Raw genomic sequence first — 15640 nt, 5'->3', positions numbered from 1 at the left:
AAAGAGAAGTCATGCTGTCCTGCCTATGCTGAAGCTGTACCTGTGTCATCCATCTGGGACAGAGTTTAGTAAAATTACATAATAATAAAGGGTCAAAGGAACCTCTTAAGAAACCTGCTCCAACTGCCAGCTCAGCACAGGGCCAGCTTAAACATGGCTGCTTAGCACATTGCCCGAAGAATATCTCCAGCTACAGAGATGCTCATACGACAGCAACTGTTTCCCCCTTTTTATTTACCTGGTATCTATCTAGCGTTTGCCCTGTTGCAGCTTGGTCCCCATGCCTCTTGCCCTACCATTGCACACCTCCAAGAAGTCTTCCGGCACATTCTCTGAGCCCTCCCTGGGTCCCTGAAAACCACATCCAGATCCCTCCTCTACTCCTTCACCACACTGTACAAGCCCTCTTCTCTCAGCTCTTCCTCAGGCACACCACCTTCAATAGACACACTCCAGTGAGGAATCAGCATCTTTGCAATGAGGAACCCAAAACAGGTTAAAGCTATGCAACTTCACCATAACAGTATGTCACATACAGTACAGAATTATTAAACACCAGAGACATAATGGGGCTGTACAAGTCACACGGAAAAGCAAAAGTATTTTCTTCCACCGACCCTGACCTGAAAATAGAAACCAAGGGCAACAGATGAACTACAAAGTGCTAAGACGCAAAGAGCTAAATGGGAATGAGGGAGCTTTTTTTGTTATTCTATTAACTTACCCTTACTGGCTATTTAACAAAAATAATATAGTTTTCATGTGCACAATTTTGTCCTCAAGGGAAATAAGTAAAACACTGATAGACCATTCAGTGTGTGTTTATCTTCTGTTTTCTTCAATTACACCGCTAAGGTTTGTGTGCTTAAAATACTAAGGGATGGTCGAAAACAGGCATTCCTGAGTTCTCACTCTCAGCACTTAAAAACACTAACGCAGAGGAAAAACTACAAGCGAGTGCCTCTCCTTGCTGCCACTGAGCCTCCTTCGTGCCACTGTCCAGGCAACCAGCCGAATTCTCAGGCTGATCACACTCCCTGAGGCAATTAACATTTGCTAATGCCCAGGCTCCCTCCTCTTGAGCATGTATGACTAACATAAAGCAAAAATGTTTTTAGTGCTGAAGTCTAGGTTTGGCAACAGACACTCAACTCCTCCTGAACAGTCTCCTGAGAACAGTTTAACAACTTTGATGACTCAAAATGTTTGTTTTCAGCTCTATCTGTGAGAGGCATCTGAGGGGCCTTGCTGTACTTGCTCATTTGTGGTAATCAAGGTCATGCTTTGCAAGATTCATAGCTTGTCATTTATCTTCTTTCCTTACATTATCTCAAACACAAAAGAACACTTTGAGCCCATCAATTTCTCTTCCACCAAACAAAAGCTGACACACAGTAGGGAATGGGTGCGTTTTCTTTCCCACCATTATGTCCACAACTATAAAACTAAAGTCTGCATCCAAATATTTTGGAAAAGGAGGTTTATACCGTGACCAACACATAATAAGTTTGTATTTAGAATGCAAGGCCTCAAACTTCTCCAGCATCACTGAAGAGCTGACATATTGCTGCTCAATCTTTTCACTAAAAACCTCAGTGAATACGAGTTTCATTATTAGTTTCTGTAATACTGCTTTCACTCCGCTTTCTTTAGGTTTATGGCGATATAAGAAATTAGCATCAGTTTGCTTTATATAACCTTAGTACATTCAGTTAAAATGAATAAATAAAAATCCACCATGGTCCAACTCAGTCTCTTTCCTCTCCGTGACTCTCTACTGTCTGATTTTGGACACTTCAGGAGATGAGGCAGATCTTTATAATGTGCTCATCACTTGGGGAGGAAGAAAGGCAGGGAAAGAAGGGAAGACAAAGAAAAGGAAGATCAAGCTTTATAATGTTACAGACTGAACATGCAGGTACACCACTTTTAAGGTTTAATCACTGTCACACAAGGGTGCAATATATGGTGGATTCTTCCACAACATTTCATGCATCGATATAATTTGCTCCAATGCCGTGGACAAAGTCTTGATGAGCTAATTTGGGGAAAGTAGAGAACAAAGTCTTTTCTACACCAAGCTGGTGTATGAATTTATGTTGATTTTCAAAGCCCGCCAAGTTTAACATTAATCCTTTTGTCTTCAATATACCTTTAGATGACAGAAAGCTACTTAAAAATGTTTTCAAACCTTGATATGTCCACCAAATGTATCATAATTGAAAAACTGACACTCTTTTTCACGATAGCAGGTTTTTTCAGTCTCTCCCTTGATTAAGATGTTCCTCGTGAGAACTCCAACTTCTGCCCTCATGTCCACTCCATCAATAACTTCTCCCACATGGGGAAACTGAGTTTTTTCTGTAAAAAAAAAAAAAAGGAGTAAGTGCTGTCATTGATTAAACACAAAGCTAATTTGTAAGTAAACTAGTTGTACCCCTAAAAAACATGCACTCTGACATCTTAAACTTATTGTTCTACTATCCTTCTTAGGCTAATGTGCACAAAAAAGCATTTAATTGACAGATGACAAACATTAACCTAGCAAACATCAAAATCCCCTGTCCAGACCATGCTCAACTCATTGATAACTGAGCATCTTGCAGAACAGGGTATCAAATATGCTTTTGTATGTTTAATGCCAAAACAAGTTGTCTTAAATATTTTTCACATTAGTAAAATAACTAAACCTAAAACAAACCCCACATTTTATTTGTAGGTGCATCTTAAGTTTAATCTAATAGTTTTTGAACAGAATGGATTAAAATGGAAAAGAATTTTTTTAAAAAGTTTGAGTACAATGCATTAAAAAAGCTTTAATGAAACAAACACAAATGCAGATTTGCTTTAAAAGAAAAAACAGTAGCTGCCTAATCTGCTCAAATAAATATATATATACATATACACACAATACAGTATATATATATATATATATATAAATAAACACACACATACTGTATTCATCCTCTTCAAAAACAAATACCATTTTGTTTCCCAGCTAGGTTTGCTTTTCCCCAAAATAGCTATTCTGAGGACAAACTAAAATTAAGAAAAAGAAAATGTGTATTTTTACAGTATGCTTCCAAAGAAACAATCAGTTTATTTTCCTATACACACTGCAAAAATGATCTGGAAACTTAATTATATATTTTTTTCCCTAATTTTTCACTATTCCTCCTCAAAACTTACAGAAGGATATAAACTAAACTGGTAATGACCAGTATGTGAAGCAGACCTACACCAGTATTACTTTTGTTCCTGCTGTTTAAAGACAACAGAGGTCTGTAAATGGGATTACATTCTTATAACTTGAAGACTGCCTGTTGTTTGTTGTATTCCCTTATGTTTAACTATCACGTATATATCAAGTGAGGACGGAGCATCTGGGCATCCTATAAAACAATACTTTTCTTTCTACTACAAAAGGGGCAATACAAGAAAATTTCAGATGATGAATTCTTCAGCATGTCAAATTTGCTGTTCCACTGAAAATTAATATTCTGCAGAATAAATGTATAGGGTGTTGTGGGTGTTGTTTGTTAAAAACAAAACAACAACAACAAAAACCAGTATCCTTTACTGTGACAAAGGACATTTGATATTGGGTGAGGGGAAAAAAAAATCCAGATTGGACATTTCATCTCCTTTAGCATCTTTTAAAGATCTATATACAGATCTGATAGCATTTATTTGCAAAAAGGAAAAAAAAAAAAAAAGATTGTATTTTATGCCATACTGCAAATCCTGTAAATCTGGGTTTGTCTGCTTGTTTTTTAAAAAAAAAGATATATACATTTTTTAAAGAGATGCTTTCTCATAGTGCATGACTTCAAAGAGGAAAGAGTTTGTACGTACTCTATTCAGTGGCAACAAAAAACTTTAAACTTCATACTACAGCCTTCAAGTAGCTTGAACCTTAAAACACTGAGTTAAATAATGCATATGGAGCAAGAAACTTAAGAACAAAAGCCAGGAAGTGTCACATACAATGGCACTAACTCAGTTCTGCAGCTCCACGCACCCTGGTATTCTCTGATGTATAATAAGGAAAAAGCTTAGATATCAAAGTTCACCTTATCTGGGACTTCACAATGCAGGAAAACGTATCATAGCCAAACCAGTGAATGCTGTGGGATCCAAACAATACTGCAAAGCCAACATACAAATTTGGCTTTCCCAGAAGACATAGGGGAACAGGAAAGTTTGAGGGCGTACAAAGAAAACTTCTGAGAAACAAGAAAGGAGATAAGAGTTGTTTGAAGAAGAGGAAGTCACACAGTACAGAGGTGAATGGGACAAAACGAGATCTTGAAGAGCACCAATCAGCTGCTACAAAAGGCAAGAGCTGAGCTGCAAACCAATCCTACAGCCCACCAGAAAACGAGAAGAGAAAAACTCGAGACTGAGGGACTGTCAGAGGAGGAGGGCGTTGGCGCAGAGGGGGCACAGAGTGGCAGAAGAAAAACACAGATGTCTGCAGAGTGAAGGAGTCAACCCCATGGGAGGCTCTCATGAAGTCAGAGTGAGTCAGATAATAAAATAGGAAGCAGTCAACAACATGTATGACCATTCTGAGCGCATCACACCCAAAGGAAAAACAGATTGCAACTAGTTAGGGATATCCTGTGTAAGCAGATGCTTGGAAGTGCCATTTGTTTCATAACCATTTTACTGGTGGGGGCTGGAGGGGGAACTGAGGGAAAAAAAAAAAGATTGAAAAAGGAAAAAGAATAAAATGGCAATCTTTGAATAACAGAAAAAAAAATAATAAAACTTCAGAAGATGGGAAGGGCAGTAAAGACAACAGCAATGGTAACAACTACAGCAGCCATTTTCTAGAGAGAACTAGTGGAAAAAACAGAAAGGAGTTGAGAAAGAAGAACAAGCATAAGCCAATCCTGGAAGAAAACTATAGCATTCGATGAGCCTGGGAAGAAAGTGAAAAAAAACTTAGTATGGGGTAAGCTTTAGAAGTCAGAGGCAGATCTGACATTTGACAGAGCAATTTTACAGTAAGGGCAAGTATACACTCCTGTACGTAGCAAACAAGCAACACTGAGAGACAATAGGGTGCTGTTTACTGTTCCCACTGAAAGGTCTCATCTAGGGTGTACTACTATTAACAGCTATTTCAAACAAGATTCTTCAGATGGTGACCATTTGCGTACCTTTGACTTTGACCTGATGCTTGGTACACTCTGGGCAAGGAAGGAGGGTGAACTCCTCTGTCTGATACATTGAATAGTCTGTGCTTGCTACCACAATCCGGTCTCCAGGCTCCCAACTACTAACATCATCCAGAAGATTCAGTATCACTCCATCTACAGGTTCTACCTGGAAGCCGGAAATCGGGACACCTAGTATTTAAAAAACATAAAATAAAATAAATATTATAAAGATTATATTCACCTTTATACGAAAATATCCCCAAAAAGATAAGAAGTGCATGAGATTTCACAAACTTCTATGTCCTCAAAGTGCAATTCTGTTCTGAAACATGTTAGTGAGATGTGCTATTACAGCCTGCTTGTTTGATGGATCTCAAATAAAACAAAGGGTAGAGATGGAAATAACAGCAACAGTAATAACCTATGAAATTAAAAAACACTAATATATCAAATATATCATATAGCAAAAATGTGTAGGTCCAGCTAGTTCTACTTGTCCCAAGTGATATTTTTCTGCTGTTTAAAACTCAATACATATAATCAAAGACTTGGCAACAGAAATCTTTTCTTTCTAAGCACAGCTAATAAAACAGTTTGGCAGGCTAAACTACACAAGCATTTCATTGCCTTTAAATTCAGCAACTCACTGTATTTAACATCCTCCCATTTTATTTAATGTTCTATTTAATGAATAGGAAGAATGGAATCGGTGTCTGGTTTACTCATTGACTCCAAGCCTACAGTACCAGCAAGTCAAAGGTACATTTTTGTGGAGATTTTTTTCTTTAATTATTATGAGTCAAGAGAGTTTCATAGGGCCATAATGAACAGTGAAGGGGTAACATCAAATAGCTCAATTACTTAACAAATCAGTATCTGTCTACCTTGAAAAAATTCTTCTGAGGCAAATATAATATTGCTAGTAATTCTACAAGCAGAAAAAGACTGCCCATAAAAGCAGAAGTCATGATATAGATCTCTCAAATAAAAATAAATAAATAAATAAATAAAAAGGATAAAAGCATGAGTGGTAGATCTTCCAGGGTTTTTACACCAGAAAGAACTTTGCAGGAAAAAAAAAAAGTCGCCTAATTGATGAGAGAACCAAAGTTCAGCATCTAATAACAACCTAAGACTGTAACAGGAATAAAAGATTTCTTTTGGCTCCTACTCAGTTTTCTTTTTAGCCTCATAGCCAATGTCTCAGGAAGCTTAGATTAAAAATTTGCATGACTGAAAGGAGAAAAGATGACCGAACAACAACAACTCTGTTTCAGCATATTGATAAGAACACTTATGTTGTTCACATAATCATAATTTTGATCTAAATATATAGAGTGAGAAAATAGGTCGGACTGAAAAAGAACTGCATCCTTGTACTTCATCCAATAGTCTGGCCACATGGATAGCAAAATGCAAAACTTACAGCAGCATTCAGAGATTTAAACTGCAACAAACACTTCTAGAAAAAAAAAAAGTATACACAGTATCTTTTTCCCTACCCACAGGGTTTCACAAAATACTTTCCTACCATCGTTCCATTCACTGTAAGCTCTCACAACAAACTTCTGACCATCCACTGTGAAAAATTCTTTCTGAGCAAGAGCTTTCCCACCAGTGCTGTGATTTTCATAGTCTCGCACTGATTCGTTACAGGAAGAATTCCCACCGCCTATCACACCAACAAAAGCCCAGGCTTGCCTGCAAAAAATAAAATTATGTATTTAAATATAATTGCCCTTAAATTCTTCACAAACAGGCACAGGATAAGACAAGGAGCATACAGGTTACCCTTTTGCCTGATCTACCATTTTCATTTTAGAATGTAATTTCAAAATACAGAAGAGAATAGGCATATATCACTGGAAAGGTGCATAGTTCAAAATGACAATGTTCTATAAATGAATTGGCAAATATGACAGCTCTTAATTGAGAAGACATTCTGATACATTTTTGGTGCAACATCTAACAACATACGCTTTTTTTTTTTTTTTTAATTTAAAAAGAAAACCGCTAGCAACGAGTGCCAGAAATGATGCACTATTCTGCTCACAAGCATGCTTACGGGAGCACAGGAAGACGACGAGCCGGTGCTGACGCTTGTGCTGCGGCACGCTCCCAGCATGGGGATGCGGTCAGCATGCAGCGTCTGTGCAGAGAAGGCGAGGAGCCCCAGGAGACGGAGCTTGCATCAGGATGGACACTGCCAGCAGCGGCTGCTGATGATCACTGCTCCTGACAGGCAGTACTTCTTGAGTCTTTCAAGACACTCAGACACAAAAAATAGAAGTACTGGATTCTATTGCACAACCTTCACACAAGGAATCACTGATGCTTCCGAAGGCCAAGTACAAGAGCTTTGGCCTCTTCCCCCTGACTAGTCCTTCCCTCAGCTGGACACTTATCTTGGCTGAGTGCCTGTGGGGAGCAGGAAACTGTACTGGATGTATTTCCACTTCCTATAGCTCTGCTCAATGAATCCAAGTTTTTGGAAATGAAAAACAAACCATGCACCACAGAAAGCTGCCACCAAGTTCAAAAAACAAGAATATTTGTTGTCCTTTACTGCTCTGTAGTGGTGTAATTATGTGCTGAGGAAGTAATTATCTATTAAAAGGCCGAACAAAATTGCATCATTAAGGTTGAATCATTCACCCAAAATGAAAACAGTAACAGCCAGCTGGACTGTAGTCCAGTGCTAGTGATTGATTCAAAGGCAGATATTAAAACCACCTTCAATCCAGTTGTTTTTGTTTCAGTCTCTTCTTAATGATTGTGTTTAAAAAGCCAAATCAAACTGTTCAGTGTTAATCTGCTCACAGCAATAGTATATACCCGGTCAGCTTTTCAGGAGCACCAACAAACAAGCTGAATGTTTCCCACATCAACATTTAAGCTAAATATCAAGGTATTTTAAAACATATTAATCTGCATGGGGAGACAGAAGCAGACAAGGATGCAATGGACTGTTGACCTCCATACTGAAATCCCTTCCACCAGTTTTAACAAACCAACCCTGCTTTTAACCTCAGTGAGGACTCAGAAGTGAACTTCTCGCCCGTCTTCCACAGCAGATGGGACAGGACAAGTTTATGTGCTTACAGAGTCTCTTATCGACCAGTGAAAATAGACAGGAACCAGCTCAGCAGGGAAGGAAGAAAAAGTGCTTCCTACACCCGGCTGCGGGTTAAAGAATGTCCTCACTTCAGGCCTACTGGTGTGGAGGCCATCGGTAGCTATGAACACGAGAAACCACCAGCTCCTCATCAGATGGAGGCTGGCTGCCCAGGGCCCTCACCAACCGCCGCGTGGCCTTCACCTCACAAGACGACAGTAGTTACTACAGGACATATAGGTCTCAGCACGTCTGATGAAACTGCTTCAGCTGCAGACTCACAAGAACTCTCCAGAGGACCCCATAACTAGACGCTTACACAGGGGCTGCCACAAACATGCCCCTGGAGGGAAGCAAGGTCAGAACATGCCATCCTGACTCACGCCCCAGCCCAGCTCTGCCAAAGCGGAGGGTGGGGAGCAACCGGAGCCCAGATGTCAGGGAATAGAGAGGGTAAGAACAGAACAGAAAAAACTAAGCTACTGCTTTCCTGGAAAACACCAAAAAAAAAATAAAACCAGGTTATATGAAACCATTTTAACAGTATCTGAAGAACTGCCTGACTGTTAGTGCATTTGGTGTCCCTTAAACACTTACTGTTAACCCTGCACAATACAAAGGTAGGGTCAGAACATGCAGGAGGTCATTTGCAACAACTAAATGAACAGTGCAGAAGCTTAATCTCTGCTTTACAGTAACATTTACTATATCTCTTCTACCGTCCCACCATTTCATCCCCAAACAACTGAAAAGAACATTCAAAAGATACAAACACACCTGACAAGTATGCTTCAGTAATAAAATATTTTTACAAATCAGTTCCCCTGAAGCATCAGCAAAAGGCTAATGTGCCTTCATTTCACCAATCTGCTGGGACGAGTAAAATGATGTTTGAAATAGATGATTAACACCCCTTCTCTGTATTCAGTTTTTAGTTTGGCATTCCTTCCTCCCCCGAACAGAAAACAATTTCTATGTTGTTATAACTGCGTGCTTGAATGGGTAAAAAAAAAAAAATCCTTTGCTGTACCCACTTTTAGTTTCTGTAGAGAACAGTGAAAGTGTAATTGAATAAGTAATGAAATTTATCACAGATACCTGTAACTAAACGTCTCTACAATATTAAAACATCACATACCAAATAGCACTACTGCTGTACTACCTAAAATCTACAAAGAATTGTCAGTATTGTAAGAGCAGACGTTGTCCAAGTTTAACAAAACCACCCAAAGAAGGCAAATTCTGTATCTCATATTTACTCAATACAAAAGGAAAAATGAATTATTTACCTGTAACTCAATCCTCTGACAAACTTACTTCCCAGAAGATTTTGAATAGTTACTCTAGTTTCCTCCAGTAGGTTTTTAGCAGCTGAATCTCCTACAGCAATAGCAATAATGCGACCAGGACTTCTATTTTTCAGTAAGTTCTGGAGCTTCAAGCTTTCTTCTGAAAAATCATGAGTATCAAATTTCAACACTTCCAAAACACTCGCTGTATCCTGATCGATCACTCTCACATTTAGTCCTCGGGAAAAATTCTTTTTAAATGAATAATGACCACAGGCCAGCCCTGAGAAATTCACAGACTTTGACAGAAGAGTCCATGATAACTTCTGGTGCCCATGCAATTCCAACGTTCCTTCAGGACCCACACCAATAAATTTTTTGCCAAATTCTGGCACATCAGCATCTTCGTTGGACTTCCCATACAAAATAATAGTTGCTTTGGATTTATAGCGGCATTTCTCTGCTCCAACATGAAGCATTCCACCATCCTTTATCAGGATAAAACGAGTTCTCAAAGTAATATTTTTAGAACCTTCCTTATCATCACCAAAAACCAGTAACCCTAAAGGGAAAAAAGAAATCTGTAAGTCAAAGCAATATTAAGATAGACTCGAAGAATCAAGATCACAATAAGAGCAACAGAAAGATTAAGAAAGATTTGTTTTCCACACCCAGAAAACAAACTATTAAGTTTTTTAATAAGGTTAAGAATATTTAGGAAAGTAACTTCTACTGGTTGTGAATTACCTTTCTAAGCATCTGGTCAGCTTATCCCTATTTTTTTTCTACCATCTTGGTCAAATTGCTAACACACTATGTTCACCATCAGAAGACAATCAGATCCCATACCTAGAAAGCTAATAGACAAGTCTTTTTTTACTGTTTTACAGAAAACCATGTCACTGCTCCAATGACAGACTTTATAGTGTTCATTTATCATTTTAACGTTTGGTATGTCTGGCCTGACAGCAGGCAGAAAAGTAAAAGCAAAGGAACTGGTCAATACCAAAATTCCAATGTAATTTTCCACTAATCACAAAAGTAAAAGCCATGCATAAAGACAGGCTGACAGAGTTGGGATTGTTCAACCTGGGGAAGAAAAGACTCTGGGGAGACCTTCCAACACCTAAAGGGGGCCTACAGGAAAGCTGGGGTGCATGCTTCTATGTCAGCGGGTGTAGTAACAGGAGAAGGGGGAACGGCTTTAAACTAAAAGGGGAGATTTAGGTTAGATAGAAGGAAGAAACTCTTTATTCTGAGGGTGGTGAGGCACTGGCACATGTTACCCAGAGAAGCTGTGGTTGCCCCATCCATGGAGGTGTTCAAGGTCAGGTTGGATGGGGCTTTGGGCAACAAAGTATAGCAGAAGGTGTCCCTGCCCGTTGAAAGAGGGTTAGAATTAGATGATCTTTAAGGTCCCTTCCAACTCAAAGCATTTTATGATTCTATGAATTGAAGCATGTTTTTCATCTTTCCATTTCATACCTCCATCTTGTATGACTATAGAGTGTACTGTAGCATCTGAGTTCAGACGAAACAAATCCCCCTTTTTGATAATAACTCTCTTTTCAGGATCTTTTCCGGGGCTCCAGTTTGTAAGACGAGGATTCTGATCAGGACAATTTTCTGCAATATAAAGTGAAATATATTATTTATTTATTTTTAAATAAGCATCACCAACAGGACCACAGCAATCAGGGCAGCATGAAGATGCATACTAAATAAGGCAGTCAGTCACCCACAAAGGATTCCCACCTCCTTCTGTGTTCACAGTACTGCAGCTACTAGTTCTACTGTTTAAATTCATGCAGCCAGAAAGATACCTGAATCAGGGCTAAGCTTCCAAGGATGGAAAGTCATTATGTACCAAAATTAAAACACTGAAGACCACAAGTAGACTGAACTGCCAACATATACTGTACTTTCAAGCCCCCCAATAGGCATCTAGTTTTTGGTATTATTTGTTTGAGGGTTGGTTTGGTTTTTTGAGATTTTCTAGATCATCTACAGTAGATGAGAAGAGCTCAGCGGCAAGGACTCCAATTCACAGCAGTTGCCCTGAGCGCAGGATATCCTAGGCCACCTACATGAAATACTAACATGGTGGTAAGGTATCTAAATATCTCACCTCCCTCAAGGTCACAGGAACCTGTGTGAGAAAGTCTAATCCATCCCCTCTTGCTTTTGAGCATCCCAATCACTTCTTCCAGTATAGGTTTGCAGATACGGGAGAAAGGGGGACAGGATGACCTTAATATATTTAGTGTTAAGCTTCTATGGGTAGAGCAGTGTCCTGGGAAGCAAAGCATTTGGATCCAAACTCATGGTTTGTGCTCCTAAGATACTTTAAACACCAGTCTCTGAACCACGCTATAGAAGTGATACACACGATCCTCCTCAAAACTCCGTTGAAGATTTGGCACTACCCAGGCAGCAACGCCATATTTTAAGGCCAGAGAAGGAGAAGCAGCAGACAGAAGTGACAGGGTTGTGTGATTTCAGATGAACTTACAGCAATATGGTACTTACAACATACCCATTTTTAGAATATTAAGCAGCTGATTAATGCAGGAGCACAGAAGTACTATGAAAACAGAAACTGAAAGCATGTCCTGAATTTTTGATTTTCTTATTAAAAACACAGACTACAAACATTTTTATTGAGAAAAAAACACAACCTAAAAGATGTCAAAATAAACACGTTAGAAGCCCAACTGAAATTAACAGTCATAACTGCCTTTTCACATCTTCTGGAAAAAAACGCCCTATGCATCTGAAATGCTGGGGGCAAAAAGCTACTTGCAATAATAGCTCATTTTTCCATAAGACAAAGAAAGAGAAGCCTACCCACAGATTTAACATAAGCCATCCTTAGTTCTGCTGACAAAATTGTTTTCCTTCACTGTTATTCTCCACATCTCAAATCCTTTCCAACCCAGGAAACCCACAGAAACCAAGATTTGCCTGCCAGTGGGAAAAAATTAGCAGAACTGCATGAAGCCAAAAGGCATCTAAGTAGCAATATAAAAATAAAAACGAAAGAAATTTTTTGGGGGATCCTAAGAAAACAGCATTTAAAAAAATGAAATTCAACACATGAGGGGAAGCCAAAAAGCAAGAAACACTCATATCTGCAAGACTGCTGAGCAGTCACTGACAAAATGCAGTTCTATTGCCTGACTCATGCACAGTCACTGAGCCCCTTTCCTCAGACACTACACACACAGTCTCTGTGAAGAAACACACATTTCCTGGCTGGTAGCAAAGGGCAGTGTGAGGAAACCATGAGTCAGCAACCTGGTAATTTCTACTTAGCGTGATTCATGGAGGAAAAAGATCTAATAACTGCACAAGTTTTCCTGTTGAGTTTTAGAGAATAGGTACAGCACAACAACTACAAAACCAAACCAAACAACACACAACAACCACCCCACTGAATCTACTGTACATTATGTTTGAGGAAGGAAGCCAGTGGAATCAAAAATAGGCACTCCTGTAACATGATCATGCTTCTGAAGCACGGTGGATCAACTTTTGGCAGGCAAATCAGATGTGCTCAGCAAAAGTATTTTGAAATTCTTCCTTAGTAATTGCAGAAGGGTGCAGGGAAACATCAAATATTTAGTACCTCACCATATGTTACCTTCAAAATTACTGATTGGATTTTACAGACCACAGTCATTGCCTCGACAGTTAAGGTTAAATGGAAACAGAAGCATAAACCAGAAAACGTTAAGGTAGTTATAGCCCTGCCAAATTTAACCACTCATGCTGAAATTTTTTCAAGTCAGGCCTTTGCTTCAGTGCATTTTTGTAAAAATGGGTCAGCTGTCTATAAGGTTTAGTTGCTTCTAGTAAGGTGATGGTGGTGGGGAAATAATATTTTTGCATGTGGTGGAAAAAAAAAACACATACACACAACACCCTGCCAAAAAAATAAAATTCTAGAACCTTCCATGTGTTGGAGAAAGGATATGAATTTTGGCAGGAGAAAAGGCAGGAAACAGTTCTCAAAATGTAGTTAAATAGTCGCTTTCTACCTGCTTAGCCACCAAGTCTGGAGTTTTTAAGGCCTCTGGGAAAAAATTATCAGTGTTATATTATGCTCAGCAGAAGTTTATCACAGTTTGGCAGCTAAATTTTCTGAGGATCCTGTTTACCCTGGGCAAGCTCCAGCAGAGAACTGCAAAGGCCAAAGAGAACTTTTCCCTGACAACCTCCCCTGCTTGTCTTCCTGACCCTGTAGCAAAAGCCCCTGGAAATGGGGAAGGAAATTGCATTTCCAGCACTCTACATGATCTCCAGTGCTAAGGACTCCTTAGAAAAAAAGATGATGACAGGAAGATAAAAGTAAGGAGGAAAAAAGAAACCAGCTGACAGGCAGGAACAGAAATGCAGACAAGTATCATTTTCCCTGTGGGGAAGGTATGCCGGAGGTTTAGGATTTACACACAATTACTACTAAGTCTCACATTCCCTTCACTGCCTTTTAAACAGCCATTAAAAGCACTGACAATATGGATTTCCAATTAGCCCTCAGCAAGAGCACACCTAGCTGGAACTGCAGTGGTTGGCTTTAGTACCGCATGTGTGAGGATGAAGCTGAGGGTATTAACATTTCAACCTGTCAAGAATCCTTGGGGAGCTGCTGCAGCAACACTGTCACAAAATTAAAATTTCAGTCAGTCAGATTTTCCTTTGTGCCCTCATGGAGTTTCTCTTGTGTGAGGGCTTCCAATAGATCTTACGTGTGCGTGTTTTTTCTTTTAAAAGGTAATGGAGGGAAACTTCTGAAATACACAGTTCAACAGCCAATACTGAAAGCTGGCTGGACTTCCATAGAGGAGCAACGGGACATTAAAGGAAAGCGGTTACATCCTTTGATTATTCCAGAACTTCCATGTAAGTTACTACAGCAGACAAAGATAAAAAGGTCTACTGCAGCATCCTCAGTATCTTTGGTGATCCATAAACTAACTACATGTTGACCACATATGCAGTGTAAGAAAATCTACAAAATTCAGTGCCTTGGGAATGAACTACTGCAGAGGAAAAAATAATAATACTTATTAAAATTTTAATACTCCAAAAACATTTTCATTTTAAAAGTGGCAAACCCATCTCCTTCATGTTACCAGCTTTTAAAGCATGAGAAGTCTATTATTTTACATTGTCCATGCAGTACAGCCTCACCTCTACTAAAACAACCATTAAAACCTACAGCTTTTAATTAAATGTTTTAAAGTCTTGGTATCAAAGTGGAAAGGCTTTCCTTGTTTGTTTTGGAGTGTGTTTTTACTATTGTTGTTGTTGTTGCTGTTGTTTTTCCCCTCAAGTACTTCTTAGAATCAACGTGTTAGATTACCTGTCAGCTTTGTCTTCAACTTGTTTGTAACTAGAGTCCTTACTGCGTGTCGATATGCCCATATTACTAGTGATTTAGTTTACAATATAGCAGTCATCTTCCATTTACTACTTCTTCAGTGTTTGTTCTATGTTGTTTTCCTTCCTAATTATTAGGAAAACTCAGTAACTTCACCCAAGAGATCTCTGCAACCCACCATGAACTGTGTCCCAGTTAAGATGAACGCATCCATTTTATACTGTCACCTAAAATCTTCAGTTGATTATTTAATTTGTTCAGCATGTGCTGCATTGACTCTAGAAACTTCTGAACTACTGCTCCAAAAGCCACCATGGAGTCTAAGCTTGTAATGTTACAACAGGCACCAGTTTCTATTCCAAAAATCATTTTGAAAACTTTTAGAAACCCGATTTCTTCCTTAGGTAAACAAAACAGAACCCATGCTCCAAAAGATACTACAAACCCTTACCAACTGGGTCTCATAGTAAGTGTTTGGCCAGAGGGCTCTCTATTTAATGACTAGCAGTTAATCACTCCGCCTCTTTGTGCTTTATAGACAGTCACATTTTAGAGGTTTTCCAAATTCCATTAAAGTTGCCCAGTTTTCTAAGACAAATTGAAAAAAAATTAGGGCTAAGTGGTCAAAGAACTCCCTGCTCAACTTGTTTACAAACAAAGCAAATAAATTGCTGGTATAAATTCC

General features: G+C 39.0%; 1 protein-coding gene across 5 annotated transcripts in view; it reads right to left on the bottom strand.

The window, feature by feature from the left end:
- Positions 1–15640, bottom strand: part of CEMIP2 (cell migration inducing hyaluronidase 2) — a 56883-nt gene that overhangs the window by 23415 nt on the left and 17828 nt on the right. For all 5 annotated transcript variants that reach the window (XM_040540019.1, XM_040540020.1, XM_040540018.1 and 2 more), the window contains 5 exons: positions 11058–11198; positions 9573–10134; positions 6700–6869; positions 5169–5357; positions 2192–2361 (listed from right to left, as the gene is read on the bottom strand). In XM_040540019.1, the coding sequence (XP_040395953.1) occupies positions 2192–2361; positions 5169–5357; positions 6700–6869; positions 9573–10134; positions 11058–11198 (1232 nt within the window). The remainder of the gene's footprint in view (positions 1–2191; positions 2362–5168; positions 5358–6699; positions 6870–9572; positions 10135–11057; positions 11199–15640) is intronic.

Source organism: Cygnus olor, chromosome Z (genome assembly GCF_009769625.2).
Source record: "Cygnus olor isolate bCygOlo1 chromosome Z, bCygOlo1.pri.v2, whole genome shotgun sequence".
In the NCBI taxonomy this organism is placed as follows: domain Eukaryota; kingdom Metazoa; phylum Chordata; class Aves; order Anseriformes; family Anatidae; genus Cygnus; species Cygnus olor.
The sequence above is the reverse complement of the archived record's forward strand: the minus strand, read 5'-3'. Positions and strand labels throughout refer to the sequence as shown.